At 49.3% G+C, this 16,502-nt stretch overlaps 2 protein-coding genes across 2 annotated transcripts; one reads left to right on the top strand and one right to left on the bottom strand.

The window, feature by feature from the left end:
• Positions 1-27: 27 nt before the first annotated feature.
• On the bottom strand, positions 28-4,103 carry TRMT2A (tRNA methyltransferase 2 homolog A). Its single transcript, XM_080918968.1, has 12 exons — positions 3,828-4,103; positions 3,108-3,655; positions 2,886-2,994; positions 2,472-2,653; positions 2,217-2,331; positions 2,013-2,128; positions 1,826-1,937; positions 1,325-1,447; positions 1,093-1,168; positions 773-889; positions 580-676; positions 28-496 (listed from the first exon to the last, which is right to left on the bottom strand). Exons 1-12 carry the CDS (start codon positions 3,861-3,863, stop codon positions 277-279), a joined length of 1,851 nt encoding a protein of 616 aa, XP_080775094.1. The 5' UTR covers positions 3,864-4,103; the 3' UTR covers positions 28-276.
• Positions 4,104-4,388: 285 nt separating this feature from the next.
• On the top strand, positions 4,389-12,708 carry RANBP1 (RAN binding protein 1). Its single transcript, XM_080918969.1, has 6 exons — positions 4,389-4,525; positions 5,679-5,815; positions 7,677-7,834; positions 10,800-10,928; positions 11,711-11,776; positions 12,293-12,708. The coding sequence occupies exons 1-6, from the start codon at positions 4,511-4,513 to the stop codon at positions 12,397-12,399; spliced, it is 612 nt and encodes a 203-aa protein (XP_080775095.1). The 5' UTR covers positions 4,389-4,510; the 3' UTR covers positions 12,400-12,708.
• Positions 12,709-16,502: the final 3,794 nt, after the last annotated feature.

Here is a 16,502-nt window from a genome sequence, read left to right as displayed (position 1 = left end):
TAGTGTTAGCACTGGGAAGATTGAACATGAAAGCTATTGTGTTCAAGGTCGAAGCCTAGAGTCCTTCCTGCCTTTCAGAAAGGATTGTTGAGGTTAAAGCTCGGGTTCACCAACAAAAGTGTCAGTAAAATCAGCAACTGTTTATTCTAGAATCTGGCCATCCCATTATTAGGATATAGGATAGTCTTTGAACTGCAGTACTAGCTAGGCAGGCCGGCCTGCCTGAAGCCCCACGGCTGCTTTGTCATCTCTGCTTACTAGGAACTTCCCAGCTCCTTAGGATGGGAGGGCAGTCTCTGTTTCCTGTGGAGTGATATCAGGAAGATTATCTGGGTCTTGACCTTCCAGCGCTCCTATGCCATTGGGGTGTTGTTGCATCCTCTCAAACAGGATAAGCATTTCACAGTGTGGAGTCTGTGGGAACAGGTCCACTGCCACAGACTTGACGGGATGGAATGGGATGCCTTTTACTCGGTTAGATGGGGCTCTGCAGAGACTGATGGGAGAGAGATATCAATATTAGCCCCACCCACAAAAATTCCTCTAGGTAGCAGGCAGGGTACTCTGCCCCACACTTACTCCACAAAGTTGCCCATGGCTGCCCTGGGGTTGCAGGAAACATACAAGAGCCGCTTGATGTTCTCAGCTTTCCGAATGGCCAGAATCACCTTAGAATCTAGCAAGTCAGAGGGGCTAGTGGTTGATTACCCAACATAGCCTTTTTTTTTTTTACTTCTGGTTCTGCCTCCCCCACCAAATGAAAGCCACTTACGTAGGCCAGCCCGTGGTGGATCTAGAACAGCTACAAGTTGCTGGGAAGATAGTCTGCTCACCAGGCCTGGCACAAGATCCTCAGCCCTGCCGCAGTGGAACTCAACATTGCTCAGCTCTAGAGATAATCATAGTCAACAGACCTAGCAGGGTTAGGTAGCACACAAGCCAAAATAAATTTCTTTGTCTAGCCACTTAGATGTCTATAGATCCCTCAGCACCCCATTCCTCAGAAGATCTCTAGGCACAGTTATTAAGTATGCAGCAGAGGCTGCCATTGTTACAGATCACCTGTCTACTGTGAGATGCAAAGGTTCTCACCATTGGTGAGGGCATTCATACGGGCGTCCTCCACAGCCTCCTGGCACAGTTCAATCCCCACTACTTTCTTCACCTTCTGAAATGGAAAGATAGAGAAGTCCCACTGCCCTGGTTGCTTTGGAAAGGAAGACAGCACAACTGGGGTATGTCAGGACAGGGTAGTAGCGAACCCTAACCCTTCATGCTTGTAACAGAGCTGGGTGATGTTCTTACCTCGGGCTGGGAGGCTTACCGTAGCCAGGGCCAGGCCTATGGTACCAGTGCCACAGCATACATCCAGGACTGTGCTGCCCCCATCTAGCTGGGCCCATTCCTGGATGACTGTGTAGAGCACCTCAGCTGCAGGTGTGTTTACCTGGAGGTTAGTTAGCCATAGTGTACTCCAATGTAGGCCAGAATCCCATATTCTTTCTACATACCAGTGACCTTACCCAGTCTCTTAAAAAGCAAATAGAAGCCCTCACAACTTTCTACTTCCCTCAGGGCAGCTGAGAATGACTGCAAACCTCGGGATAGGGACCTTGAACTCTTTCCCTCTATCTCCATAGAGTTTAAAATGGCCGACTCCGTAGAAGGCAGTGCATTTGGGAAACTGCAAAGTGGCCAATTACTAGCAAATATCCCCTTCTTATCCTATACCTTATTCTGGGGATCCCCATTACCTGAATGTTCTTTGTAAATCTTTAAGGCTAGCCACCGCCCTCCCTCCCCCCATTCACAAAGGGTACTCTACCTGGAAGAATGCATGAGGGGAGATGCGGAAAGTCAGCCCTAGCAGGTCTTCCTGAATGCACTGGTCACCAGCCATATGCTCCAGAGGCAGGCCTTCCTGGCTGGGAGTCTTTCTACATAAGAGGAAGCAGATCTGTCAAGGGTCACTGGCCTTTCTGGCCCCTCCTACCCGGACCTGGGCTCCTCACCTCTGTCCCTCCTCCACAAAGTAGAGAGAGGTCACCCCACTGGCCTTGCCTGGCCCCTCCATGAAGTAGCACACCAGGGAGGCCTTTAGTCCTGCTATCTCCTCAGAGCTCAGTTTCTGTAGTAGAGGATATAAAATGCCCATCAGGCTATGCAAAAGCCAATCTATACCAGACTCATCCCCCAGCAGGACTACCACCTGAGACCTGGGGGTGGAAGTAGGCAATGGCCATGGCCTGGCCTCGGCGGCTGGTACGAACAGTCAGTTGCTTCCAGTGGCCTGTGTATGTCTCAGGGTCATATGCCGAGTATGGTGTGGAACTGAAGAAACCACAAGTGTACTCAGTGTGTGTCTGTCTGTCCTGATACCCTGTCCCCTTACCCCACATCCACAACTGCCAGTGCAGGGCCCAGATGGACCAGGGTCTTCCCAGAAGCCCAGCCCCAGGTAAGGTCCCCACCGGATGAATTCCTGGAAGGCCTTCACCACCTGCTTAGTGGCCTCTGGAATGTGCACCGTGTCAAAGGGAGCTGCCACAGCACATGTCCCACCCTTGTACTTGCCAAGCCGGCAGCCAACGGTGTTATCCTCTCCATCTACCCCAACTCCAACCAGGAATTCACACTTATTGCGATATTCAGTCTGCAGGAGAGAATGTAGTAAAGAGATTTCAACCCTGATTACCTAGCGCCTGAAGAAATATACCAGTGACCAAGAGACTCAGATTTGCCAAAGGGGTGGCAGCCATGTTTTACTGCTGGTTTTATCAAACCTCGGGAAGAAATGAAAAGAAGGAAGTCAAAGCATATGCATAATAAAACTGAACAAGGCTAGCCTCCCACACCCCACCCCAAATGGAATTTCTCCGTCTGACCTGCTGGGGTGATGGCTTGACCCCCTCCAGTGGGCAACAGGCTTTATTGTGCTGCTGTCTCTGCAAGAGCAGCCAGGGCAACAGGGCACGGTTGGTGCTCCCAATCTCCCTGCAGAATGAAATACATCATGGTTGGACTTGTATACTGAATTGCTTACAAGGCTAGTGGGCCAAGCCCAAGAGCAAAACCCAGCTCTGCTGGGATGCCGGGGCTACACTCACTTGGCCAGTTTTTGTAGCACCCGCTCACATTCCAGTCGCTTCTGCTCCAGCTGCTCAGTGTAGGGCACCGTCCAAAGAGGGGTCACCACATCGGCAATCTGTGTTGCTGTTGGCTCATTATCACCTTCTTGCCGCCTCTTCCTAGCCATGGGGTCAGCCTTGGGTCGGGCCAGGCGTACGCTGAGTGGACGGCCTTTCCAGAGAGCACCGTGCAGCACTCGCAAAGCCTTGTCTCGTTCAGCAGCACTGCGGAATGTTACAAAGGCACATGGTGGTTGTCCAAAGAGTTTGATTTTGTGGGATTGTAGGCCAAAACGACCTAGAAAACGCCGGACGTCGCTGAAGCTGGCGTGTCGAGGTACATTTTGCAGCTCCAATTTAAAGATTTCTGAGGTGAACAAGTCATCCCTTATGTAGCTGTAGAGCCCAGGCTGAGTTCCAGGCCCTGCAGCTGGCCCAGGTCCCTCTACCTCGTCTTGACATAGCGGGGCCGCAGAGCTATGCACTGCACTGGCATCCTGGCTGCAGTCTTCCATGTGCTCCGGAACCTACGTGGGAAGAGATGGGCCAGGCTGAAGGCTGTAACTAGTATGACTACTGTCTCAGGCTTGCTCCCCAAACTGCTGACAAATTTCAATTAGTGCACACTGCACGCAGCCCTGGCCAAACCCACTTCCGCCCACCCCATCCACATCTACTGCATGTCTCCCTTTGCTTTACTTCCGTGTCCAGCTTCTCGCTCATCGCCTGGCTCATCTGTTGCCTGGACCAGGGTGCTCAGGAGGACCACCAGCTAGGCCTCACACAAGTGCTCAGATACGAGATGCGCCGCCGTGAAGATATACCGCAGCTCCACACAGGGACTCAAAACTCGGGTGCTCAGAGCTGGGGCCGAGGTCTGCGGTTGCACCGCCCGCGCCCCAAGAGCCAGCGAGAAACTGGTTTCGCCTGCCTTTAGTCGGCCAGCGAACACCAGCCACGGCTCATTTCTCTAAGGGCTCGGCTTCCGATGACGTCACCACCACGCGCCGAGTCCCGACGCAGCCTTCCACCAGCCGCTCACAGCTTGCGGACGGAAGTGCGCGCGTGGGTCGCCGGGAGAGCGCGCTCCCCTGGCTGAGGCGCGGTCGGGCATGCGCCGCGGGCGTTTTGGCGGGAAGCGCGGGGCGGGCCGGACAATGAATGTCCGTCGTCAGAGCCAATAAAGCTGCACTGGTTTTGAATCACTGCGCGTTTCCCGCCGCTGGGGTCAGGGGTCAGGGTTCGGGTCGGGGGGCGGAGGGAAGAGCGGACGGGCGGGAGACGCCGGCGCCAGACGAGGAGGAAAGGAGCTGCGACTAGCTGTGTAGAGGCCGCCGAGCCAGCGACGCCTGAGCTAGTCTAGCCGCCGTCGCCGCGCCCCCATGGCGGCCGCCAAGGTACGGTGAGGCCGGGGTGGGGCCGGGCAGGCCGACAGGCAGGGGCCGCTATGGGCGGCCACGTGGGCGGCCCGCGCCTCGGCCTCCAACCCTCGCAGGCTTGCGGATTCGGGGCCTGTCGAGGCGCCTGGGCCTTGGGTGCTCCAGGTCTTTGGGGTTCGGGAGTGAGAGAGCTGCTGGCCAAGACTCCGGTCTCGGGGGCTGCAGGGCGGCGCGTGACCTTGTGGTCTGCGGAAGAACAGCCATGGCCAAACTGGGCTCCCGGCTTCACTTGGGGACCTGGAAGGCCGATCGCCTTCGTCGTGGCCCACTTGTGATCTTTCCATTAGCGTCCGCAATCCTTCCAATTGCCCCCAGATCCCTTCATTCATTAGGTCATTCCGCCTTCGGTGGGGGAAGCACGCGTTCCAGCGCACGGTACTGATATTAGACGCGACGACTCTGGGCGGGGGCGGCTTTGTTGGTGGCTCGAGTGTCGGCCGCAGCTTAGCCGCAGTGCTGAGAAAACGAACGAAAGGTTTCTATTTCTTTATTCTGTTGAGCTAGGTAGTGAGTCTGGGGTTTTCCGTATTATCAAAGCAAATGATCTTGCCAGATTTAGACTTGCACGACCTTGTAATCCTCCAAGTTGGGTCAGAATCTTAGAGTTTATTTGTCATACTTTTCTTAGATTCTTTCGGCTTAAACTTTCAAGCTTGGGTAAAATTGCTGGAGGGATTGCAAATTCCTGTAAATGCTAGTTCTCCCATAGCAGTTTATCCTCCTAGTAAACTAACAAGTGCTTGGATAATCCTCAGTAAAAACAGTTACGGTTCTCTTCCTTTTGAGTTTATCATGCTCTTTTTACGGTGGGTATAATTTTATTTTACAGAAGAGGGCGTTTCTCCCAAGCCACTTTGCCAAGGACTTGGGTGTGTATAACCGATTGATGTTTGAGTGTGTAAGAGTGTCAAGATCCATTGTCTTGTTTCACGATAGCCTATGTTTTTTGTGATGGTGGTTGTAAATACAATCTGATGATCTGGAAGATAGGACTGAAGGCTTAATTTCCAATTTGGGGGAGGCCTGTGTTCAATTTCCAGGTGCACTTTGTGATTGATAATGCCCACTATGGACCAAGTCCAGTAGCATCACTTCTACCCTCTCTATCCAGGACAGTCACGAGGACCATGACACTTCCACAGAGAATGCAGATGAGTCCAACCACGACCCCCAGTTCGAGCCAATAGTTTCTCTTCCTGAGCAGGAAATTAAAACGCTGGAGGAAGATGAAGAGGAACTTTTTAAGATGTAAGTCTGCTACAGTCTCCTGGAAATGTCTTTATATGTGCTGACTGAGACAGAGAAGAGAGACTGGACAGGAAGCAGGTCTCTGCAGGGCATTTTCTTCCAAAAATTGCAGTACCCAACAACCGTAGTTGGACCACTTATATTTCTTCTCTTCAATTGAACCAGCCAAGCTAGGAATTCTGTCCCTTGTACTGTTTTTCTTTCAGTTATAAACCTTAGTGATACTCTCTGGCACAGCCTCTTTGTGATTTTTATCTGGAACTGCACACAGAAGAATTCTAGGGTGGCTGGGCACACTGATTTCTGTGAATTTCACTGCTTGGACTCAGCTTGATAAAGCTTTTTAAAGAAAGTGTCTGGAGTTGTATGGTGATTGGTCTTGCATTGAAAATTCAACCATTTGTCTGCCAAAAACTTTGCCTGGTACCCTGCTGCCTTGTGGTTAGTCATATTAAGGGTGTCTTCAGCAGAATGTGGTGGCTCGCCTCTTTAATCTCTGCACTTAGGAAGCAGAGGCAGGCAGATTTCTGTGGATTGTAGGTCAATATGGCCTAATAGCCAAGTTCCAGGACTACATGGTGAGACCTTTTTTGCGATGTGGGGATTCCTTTCTTTGTTGAGCAGAGTCTTCTTTGCTCTCTTTGTTTTCTATTGCCTTCACTGTGTAGCCTTAAAGATTGAGGTTTGTTTAGCTCTTGTTAATTTTTATGTGTGTATGGGTGTTTTGCCTACATTGACGTCTGTCTCTACACAATGTGCTAAAGGAAGCCAGAAGAAAGTAGTGGATCCCTTGGGACTAAAGTAACAGTTGTGAGTTGCCATTTGGACTTCTGGAAGAACAGCCAGTGCTCTTAACTGCAGAGCCGTCTCTCCAGCCTCCACCTCATGGTTTTGCAGGTTAGAAAGTATGAGATTGGAGAGTGTAGTGCTTGCAGTGGTGTAGACCTTAGTTTCATCTTAATGTGAGTCATATAGTAAAATCAAGAGAATTTGCTAATGTCAAATTTCCAGGTATGCCTAAGATGTTACATAAAGGTCCGTCTGCTCTGAAGTTAGAGAAGGAGGCCTGCCCAAGGAGAGCCATATGTGCACCTTTGTACTACCTAGAAGGTGGTCCAGAGCTCTGTTGCACAGCAGTGGAAGATAGCATCTCCTTGAGTTATGTGGTACTTGGTTTCGTACACTTGTTGCAGAAAGTACCCCAGTGTCCGCGGTATAGTTCTAGAGACAGCATCTTGTGCCTTTATATAAGGGCATTTGAACTTTCTCTTAAAGGCGTTAAGTGAAGACACAGTCTCCCTGGACAAGACTGAATTTGGAGGAGAGCAGAGGCTTTTGTAAGAACAAATGTGGGCTACAGAGCAAAAAGGGTGCTGGCTTAGCCCAAGGGATATGTATACTGAACTCATTGCTGGTAATGAGTACCTGAACCGTGGAGGCTATGAAAGGTTCCTTCTGATAGGAAGCTGTTGCTGAGCCTGTGGAAGATTAATATCCCTAAGGTTTTATGTAGTTACAGGACACTCATGTAGTATCATCCAGTCCCCTGCAGTTTCTTTACCTACTGTGGGCCATATGTATCCTTAGATGTGTCTCTGGGGAAAATCCTTTGCTATGATTATCTTTCTGGCTACGAAGACAAAGCGACCTAGAATTTGTTGGGCTGTTGTGCTCCCTGGTTGTATTTTGCCAGGTTGTATCTTGGTGCCCAAAGGCTTTAGAAAAAGATTTTTGGGGAGGACACAGTATTCAACAGTACCTTTATATTTAGCATATAAAGAACAGGTGTTTCTTTGTGGCAATTGGTCCAGGTGTGAGTTTCCTCTCTGTCCAGGTGTTTCCTTACTGGCTTTCCTTGCAGGCGTGCAAAGCTGTTCCGGTTTGCGTCAGAGAATGACCTCCCAGAATGGAAGGAGCGAGGCACTGGTGATGTCAAGCTCCTGAAGCATAAGGAGAAAGGGACCATTCGCCTTCTCATGAGGAGGGACAAAACCTTGAAGATATGCGCCAACCACTATAGTAGGTCTTTCAGGGCTAGAATTTTTAGGGGCTGGTTACCAGGGGATGGGGGGGTGTGTTTATGATACTTGTTGAACTTAAAGAGTCTTTTTGAAACAAGTCTCTGAACTGTGATAGTGAAACTTACAGAACTCAGGCTATGGACAAGGTAGGTCCGGGGTGGATACAGACCTGGTTCCGTGTGGATGGCCATGTCATCTGAGCTGTTCCCTGGATAGTACAGAAGAGAGCTGTTGCCAGGTGTGGTCTTGCGTGCCTAGAAAGAGGTCTCAACAAGCCACCCTCCCTATTTGTCTCAGGCTGCTTAGATCTTGGGCTGTGTAAAAATGCTTGGGTTTTTACATCCTCCTCTGCCTTGAAATAATGCACTATATATATATATATATATATATATATATATAGTTAAATAATAGGGTTGACGTCTATTGTAACCTGAGTACTGCCATCTTTTAAGTCTCACCCTGGCTGTTCTCGCTCCTGCTTCATGTTCTGGCAATTCTTCATCCATTCTCTACCCAGCACCCCCTTACTGAGATCAGAGGTCTCACCTTAACACTTTTCCCCAGCTATAGGCTGACCACCTCTATAACCAGGTGAGGGGAATAATTTTTACACATCATTGAGATGGGAGATGTTTCAGAAATCATCACAATACCAATGTTCAGACTACAACCAGATCTGAATACACAGTGCACAAAATCATCCTGCAACAGGGCTGCTCTTGATCCGGGTAGATTCTCTAATAGAAAATCTATATTTTCTAAACTTGAAAAAAATTTTTTTTTTCTTTTGGTGGGGATGAGGTCCCAATGTGTAGACCAAAGAACAACTTTGTGGAATCCCTTCTTTCCTTAACACTATCACATGACTTCTGTAATCAAATTTAGATCCCCAAGCTTTTATAGCTAGTGATTTTATCTACTGAACACATTTATTCTCCTTGTGTGTGCATGTGCCATGGTTGAAGGGCAACTTGTAGGAGTGGGTTCTGTCAACTTGTGGTTCTGGGAATGGGGCTGATCGGGCCTATAAAGTGCCTTTGCTGAGACAGATTATAGACTGTCCTGCTACAGGCTACACTTTCTAGCCTGTTGGGATCTTCTGTCCTGGGAACATAGGCGGACTATAGATAAGATCAGGGTATAGGCCTTGATAGGTTGTTCGATGAGGCAGGGGCATGAGAAAGGCCTTTGCTCTCCCTATCCCACGGTTGCCTCATTCCCACTCTGGAGCATTCCCTGTGAGGAGAGAGAATCGAGCTGCTCCCAAAGCCTGGCTAGCAAGTAGTCTTTGTGATCCTCTCCACTTGGCACCTGAGTGGAGCTCCTGGTCTCATGCACCCATGGATTGTGGGTCACGGTTGGGCATTGATTAGTCACTGTTCTATGGCTGGATGAGACCATGACCACAACCACTCTTAGAAGGCGTTTAATTGGTGTCTTACTTAGAGTTTCAGAAAGTTACCATCTTGTCAGGCAGCAGTTGGGAAGATACAGGGCCTGCTGGCACCAGCTTTAGAAACAGAGCCCACCCCAGTGATACACTTCTTTCAGCAAAGCTACACCTCTTCCAACAAGGCCGGTCCTCCTAATCCTTTCAGCTGGGGACCTAGCATGCAGATCTGAGCCTCTGAGGCAATTAAAACCACCACAGGCATCAAATGAGGTATGGGGCGAGTGAGAATGTGGATAGTATGCAGTTTCTAAGACCACTGTTGGGCTGGTGTGCCTCAGATCTCTTGAGTTCCAGCTTTAGCTGTCATATGTGGTCAGAGAACCTCCCTGAAATCCTGAAAATACTGCCAAGGATACAGGGACCAGTGGCTGGACGTACACACCAGTGAGTGAGATTCTAGACTTTTGGTGGAGGACAGCTTTTGTCAGTCCTTAACTCTCCCTTGGTTCTGTATAGGACCTGAGGGATTCAGAATTCAGTCTTGGGTCATGACTTATTTTCCATGACATACTAGCATTTGTCATGGGATTCTGGTATCCATTGCTCGTGTTCTTCCTGTATATAGCAGGCTAAATAGTAACTGATAGCCCTGCTTTCAGGCTCCCTGGCCTCTGCCCCCTCCCCCCCCTTTAAGATTTATTTTATTTATATAAGTACACTGTGGCTGTCTTCAGACACACCAGAAGAGGGCATCGGACCCTATTATAGATGGTTGTGAGCCACCATGTGGTTGCCATCTCCAGCCTGTGTTCCCACCTTTCAGTCAGCCAGGTTTGTGCTGGTGTGGTCATTTGTTTGTAGCCATATATGTTGGTCACCCTTAGGAAGGCTTGAGCCAGAGTAGCTACCCTTAAAATAGCAGGAGGCAGAGCCTGTGCTTCAGGGTCTTGACCTTGCTCCCACATAAGGATTGTTCTGGTTTTAAACAGATGTGGTTTGCATCAGGGTGTACAGTTGTTTAGACCTTCCCAGGGCTGGAATATCTACACCTCTTTTAAGGTTGTCATTACAAATTAAGGTATGATGCCACCAAACTATACTCTGGGAACCAATGAGTTTATTGGGCTTTCTTAAAGAGCAAACAAAGGTGAGGGGTTACTTATAGGGGTGTTGGTGCTCCTCAGCCCATCAGGCTGTATCTGGAAAGCTTTGACCTAACAGGGATGATGGCTTTTCCCTTAGTCTTTTCCAACCTAATACTCTAGCCCCTCCTGGAGGAGAGCACATACAATTAGGGCAGAATTGCACACAACCAGTGATGGGAAGTAGCTGGGTTCTCAGGTGGGGGGGTCTGACCTTGAGGGAATATAAAGTCAAGCCCGGCTGGGATAATTTGCAGGTGGGCATAGTTGAACGCTGCAGTATGGTGGTTGCTTGGCTCAGGATAATCAGGTACAACAGCCTGGATCTCAGATTCTAGATGCCATGTTGGCTGAAGTGGGTTCCCTTACTTGTTCTGGGTGAGGGCTGGGTGGTGTGGCCACTGTCCTCACAGGCTTCTCTCCCCTAGTCACACCGATGATGGAACTGAAGCCGAATGCTGGCAGTGACCGTGCCTGGGTCTGGAATACCCACGCTGACTTTGCTGATGAGTGCCCCAAGCCTGAGCTGCTCGCCATTCGCTTCCTAAATGCCGAGAGTAAGCAGAACTTGCCCAACTGTGGGTCGCCTGCTGGGCAGCTGATGTTAGCCCAGAGCATGCAGAGCCTCTGAAATTCTAGGGGTCTGTATAAACAGTTGTTGCATCCAGTTGACTCCCATCAGGTGTGTGGAACCAGAGACACACCCTAGAGTTTCCTCCTGCTGCTGCTTCTGCTTGGTTTCTGGTTCCTCAAGACTGGGACACTGGTGTCCCCTACGGACGCTTAGGCACCTGTACCAGCAAAGACTGCAGAGATCTGCAAGCCCTGGCTGATCTCTCTTCCATGGGGGAATCTTTCTAGTCTGAATTGCCACAAAGCTGTACCCTGGGGATCATGGAGAGTCAGCAGGTACCATGGCAAATGCCTAATGGCTGGTGCTCTTGTGAAACTGAGCCTTGCCCTTGGTCTGGGAGTATAATGTGTATCTATCTGGTAGCCCTTCTACTTGAGTAGAGCCTATAGTAAGAAGAGGTTTGGCCCTTGGTTGTCTGATTGTGATAGAGCAGTCAATGGCTGAACAGAGTCAGTGGCCTCTGGATGGTCTCACTGCAGGTATTAAATAGTCAGACATTGCCATTGGGGCTGGCATGCCTTTAATCCCAGCACTTAGGAGGCAGAGGCAGGTGGATCTGGATCTCCTGAGTTCTAGGACAGCCAGGGATAAATATCAGGATCCCGTCTTTAAAAAATGCCATTGAGGAACATGAGGCTCTTCAGGGCTTTAGGATATCGCCAGTCTGCTTTCAGAATTTTTAGACACTGTCCCTTCTCTTTACAGATGCACAAAAGTTCAAAACAAAGTTTGAAGAATGCAGGAAAGAAATTGAAGAGAGAGAAAAGAAAGGTGACATGGTGTCCTGAGGGTGATGAGGGTGGGTGGGTTGTGGAGCTTCTTTGCAGATTCACTCTGCACCTGGCTGCAGCTCCAGTCTGGTGCTTTTTCCATCTGCCAAAGAAACAATCCAGGGTGCTGTGGCTGCCTCTGCCTATCAGGGGCAATGCAGCTGCCTGGGAACACAGCCTGATGGCTTTGCAGGATTTGGCTTCATAGCATTTGTGGTCCATGTCAGGTACAGAGCTGAGTCGAAGCTCTTTGGAACCCACCAGGAGGGAAAGGGCTTTTAAGATATATTCCTCGTTTTCTCAATGGATTCTGTTTTCTGTTTCTCTGGGGCAGATGGGCCTGGATTAGTAAGTGACCACACATCAACAGCAGCTTGCTGGGCCTCTTGGGCCCATCTGGGGAGAGTGGTGGGTGATGCTTGGGGAATAGGTCAAGCCTGCACTGGGTGAGTGCCAAAAGCAGTGCAGTCTCAGGCCCAACTTCTCTGTGTCTTACTGTGATTGCCTGTTTTTGCAGGACCAGGCAAAAATGACAATGCCGAAAAGGTGGCTGAGAAGCTGGAAGCTCTTTCAGTGAGGGAGGCCAGAGATGAGGCTGAAGAGAAGTCTGAGGAGAAGCAATGAATCACTCTTTTTCCTTTCCCTTTCTTTTTAAAAATTTGCCCCACCTTCTAATGTTTGTTTTTATTCTGTTTTGTTTTTACAAGGGACTTTATAAAGAACTGAATTCCAACCCTCAGGTTGTTTTTTTGTTTGCTTTTTTTTTTTTTTTTTAACTTTTTTTTCCTCCAAGTTTTGACACCATTGAACATGACTTCAGACATCCATTCCCCAGTCATGAAAATGTACTGTGCTAACTTTCTTTTCCATAGTGGAAACACTTATTTATAGTCATCAAAAATAGTGAATAAAAAATGCCTTTGAAAACCTGGACCAGCTGACAAGGCTATGTGGGGGTGAGGAAGGTGTCTGTGCCTGGAGGCCACTGGGTGTGTGGGGCTGCAACTGGGATTCAGGGCCAAGGTGGGATGCTTTCTTGCTGCTGGAACTATTGCTTTGTACTGTTGTATAGTGTGTGTGTGGGGGGGGTTGTGTGAAGGAAGACTATTAAAGTGCTTTCACCTTGGTGAAGGAAGGTTGTAGGTAGCTAAACAGATCTGGCTCTGATTGGCTCTGGTTAATAGAGCAGCTCTCAGCTAGTGGAGGGAAAGCCCACCCCGGAGGGGCATATTCATTCTTGTACTGTGTCATAGTGTGGCTCTGTCTAGCCCTACAACTCTCCTGTTGGAAACCATTAGGTGCCCCAACACATCTTCAGATAGCACTCTAGGAATTTGGACCTTGAATTCTAAACTCAGCACTGTTAGGACTAGAGACTACTTGAATAAAATCTGTCTTATGTGAGGTTAGAGAAATGGCCCATCAGTTATGAACACTTGTTCCTCTTGTAGAGGATTTGAGTTGAGTTTTTAAGTTCACAGTTACTGAAGCTCCAGGGAATTAGACACTTTCTTTCCTAGCTAGGCAAATCAAATGTGTGGGACCCTGTTATTTCTGACCTTGTCCTTTGAAGGGTGTGCTTACAAATGCCTGCATGCCTTCCTTTTTCCTCTTCCCTTCCCTACCTCCTTTATTTTTGAGACTGGGTTTCTCTGTATATCCCTGGCTGTACTTGAACTCCCTCTGTAGACCAGGCAGACCTCAAACTCAAAAGAGCTGCCTGCTGGGATCAAAGGTATGTGTCAGTATAGCCCAGCTTAAAGCTTTAAAAAATTTAAGCTAGTATTCAAAGCAAGTGTTCATTGTGACATTTCCACATATATTGTACTTTCCCATATTCACACTCCCCTCCTTACCTACCCTGTAAAAGTACCTTTTCATTTTCCAAGCTGGTCTTTAAAAGCAAACTAAAGGCTGTCTGTTTTCTCCATCCCAGGAAGAGATGTGGATGTGGTGAGGCCTTATGTAGTAGAATTGAGACATTGGCTACAGGTGGCTTTCAAGGGAATCCTTGGACTGAAGCATTCGGATTCACTGTTCTGCACAGTGCAAAGTAACTGCCTTGTAGTAACAAGCAAATAAACCTTTTGAGTGGAAAAGGACCTCATCAAGCAGGAAGGACTTGATAAGTAGGAAGTTTACTATGACCAGTGTCTGGCACTTCTCTCCATGTATGCGGGGTGGAGGAGGATGACAGTGATGCTTCCCATTCATTGCATACATCTGGAGTCAGACCCAGAAGGGTTCCTTCTGTTCTGCAGATACAGAAAAGCCCCTCCGAGTGGCTGGGGGACACTGCTGTCCTGTGCTCAGTTTATATTTTGATGTGCATTCAAGGAGGTGACTTGTTCATACTGTAAGTGGTGTAGCTTCAAGTCTTGAGTGGCCCCATTGACAAGTTTGGAGAAAGTCAGCAGGTTATTTATTTAAAGTACCTAGCCTGGTGTATCCTCGCCGAGTGAGATGAAGTCTTAGCAGGTTTTAGGGCTGTGAGAAATACATCGATGTAGCACCCTCTTATCAACGGGAGGGGGGCATTCCAAGTAGATGCTGTAAACTCAAGGGGGTGCCAAGCCCTGTTCCTGTCCATATGCACCTTGTGGTAAGTTTAGAAGTCAGGTAGACATAGTGGGAGATTGACAGTAGTAAAGCCAGATACACTGCAAGAGAGGTGGGTATAGTCTAAATGTCTTACTGTAGCCTTAGCAACCTCAGCACAGATTCAGTTTGCTTCAGAGTGTGGCATCACTGCACTTGCTCTTTGGGGATGCTGAGACACAAGCTGCAAAGTGTCAAATGAGTAGGAAATACTTAAGCTGACGAACTCACATCCAGGCTGAAAAGAGCAGGATAGTAACAGTTACTAAATTGGTTAGTGTGAGATAGCCTCGTGTAGCCAAGGCTGGCCCTGAACAGGCTGTGTAGCTGATGATGACCTTGAATCCTGGATGCTAGTAATGGGCATATCTAACTTGGCTAGCCTAGAACTATGTAGACCAGGCTGGCCTCAGACTTAAGATCCAGCACACCCAGCTTTTTAGTTTTTGAGATGGGGTTTCACAGTGTGGTCAAGGCTGGACTGTGAAGCAGTCTATCTGACTCGCTCTCCCGAGAGCTGGCACTACATGAGTCACCACACATGGCTAATCATACACAAATCTGGATTATTTATGGAATTTTCTATTTAATTTTGGACTGGATAGCTGAAAACATGGGGAGTCAGGGTGCCATTGTGGGGAGTGCTGCTTTATACCTCCATCGCAGTCCCTCTGCGGGTTGGCTGTCACTCTACACTTCTGCCTGTTCCACATCTAGACTGTTCCAGTGGTCACTCTAGTGAAGAGGTCTGCCTGGGCCTCCGTGCGCCAGCTCCCTGATGCCTTGCTAGCCCTATTCAGGAAGAAAGGGACCATAACACTGGGCTCTGGCCTCAGCAGCTATGTGCCTCACCTAAGACTTCAGAGAAGTCTTCCATGAGCAGTGTTTGCTATTTTCCTACAGGCCTGTGGCAGTGGTGTGGCTGTCTTGGGGTGTGAGTCGTGGAGCCTTCCTGAGGGCCCTAGAGGTTCTGAGCTTCCTATGTTCTGAACTGTAGGATAAGATTAAAGTCCAGGCTACAGGTCAGGTGAGTTTAACTGAATTGTGTGCATAATGCAGAGGGCTGGCTGGATACTACCTGAGAACCAAAAGGTTTGTATCCACTGTGAGGTCACATCACTTCTTATCTCACCAACGCTGGAAGAACTCTCCGTGACCCTGTGCCGCACCTTCTCACAAGGAATGACCAACAGAACAGAAATCTGAGAGAAAAATCTATCACTATGCTGTTGAAAAGCTCTTTCTACATTAAAGCACCCACCCCTGAGCTGTGGGACATCTAAGGAGCCCCAGGCCTACAAGCAGTGTTATAGGGAGGAGGTAGCTGCGGGACTCTGGATTCACAGCTGTACAGGAGATAACAGCAGCCAAGAGAATAAGGCCCCCAGTATCTCTCCATCTGGGGAGGGGTAGAAGATGGAGAAGAGCATTCAGACTGGGGGCAACTCTGGGGAATTGCCAGCTAGCACACTGCCCAGGCCCATGAGTAGGCTTCAAAGTAGATGCTGCTACCTTGTGGAGTGGCCAAGGCAAGCAGTGGCTTAGAAAACGCTGATATGCCAGGGGAAGCCAATGCAGATGCCTAGCTTGCAGCATTCTTGGAGGGCCGGTCCACCTTAAGCAGCAGAGTCCTGGCGCAGATAGGTGGGCTTTCCCTCGGGTGGTGAGCATGCGCAACCTTTCTAGTCAAGGCCAATGTAGGGTATTAGGCACTTTCGCTAGGACACCAGCCTTCAAAGGTGTTTTCTCCGTCTCTTACACACGCCCTTAGTTAAGCCTGCGGCCTAAGCCAGGACGCGGGAGGAACTCACTGACCTAACTCTTAGTGTGTGGAGGGCTGTGAGTCGGGTAAGGTTTAGATAATCATGATGCCCCTACCTTGACAGCAATCTCCCTCACACCTCAGCGACTGCCAGGGGACCTTCTGCCTGTCCCGGGACTGTGCTTGGAGAGCATGTAGGGCCAAGAGAACTGCCGGGTTAGGGCCTGAGACAAGGACAAAAAAAAAAAAAAAAAAAGTAGGGAAGGAAGCCTGCCGGCCCACATGGTCGCGGCGCGTGCGTGGGGCGTCGGGCTGCCCGGCGCTCCGCCCTCGGCCCGCCCCCGCCGCGGCCCTGCCGCCGGGTCCA

This window comes from Micromys minutus (genome assembly GCF_963924665.1).
Source record: "Micromys minutus genome assembly, chromosome: 7".
Classification (NCBI taxonomy): Eukaryota; Metazoa; Chordata; class Mammalia; order Rodentia; family Muridae; genus Micromys; species Micromys minutus.
This window is presented reverse-complemented; position numbering and strand designations above follow the sequence as displayed.

Coding starts and splice junctions, on each gene's coding strand:
- TRMT2A (XM_080918968.1), bottom strand. CDS start 3,863: ATGAGCCAGGCGATGAGCGAGAAGCTGGACACGGAA. Junction 2,654..2,885: donor TCAAGCCATCACCCCAGCAG/GTCAGACGGAGA, acceptor TCTCTCCTGCAG/ACTGAATATCGCAATAAGTG. Junction 1,448..1,825: donor CCCCTCATGCATTCTTCCAG/GTAGAGTACCCT, acceptor ACTAACCTCCAG/GTAAACACACCTGCAGCTGA.
- RANBP1 (XM_080918969.1), top strand. Junction 5,816..7,676: donor GAAGAGGAACTTTTTAAGAT/GTAAGTCTGCTA, acceptor CTTTCCTTGCAG/GCGTGCAAAGCTGTTCCGGT. Junction 10,929..11,710: donor TCGCTTCCTAAATGCCGAGA/GTAAGCAGAACT, acceptor TTCTCTTTACAG/ATGCACAAAAGTTCAAAACA.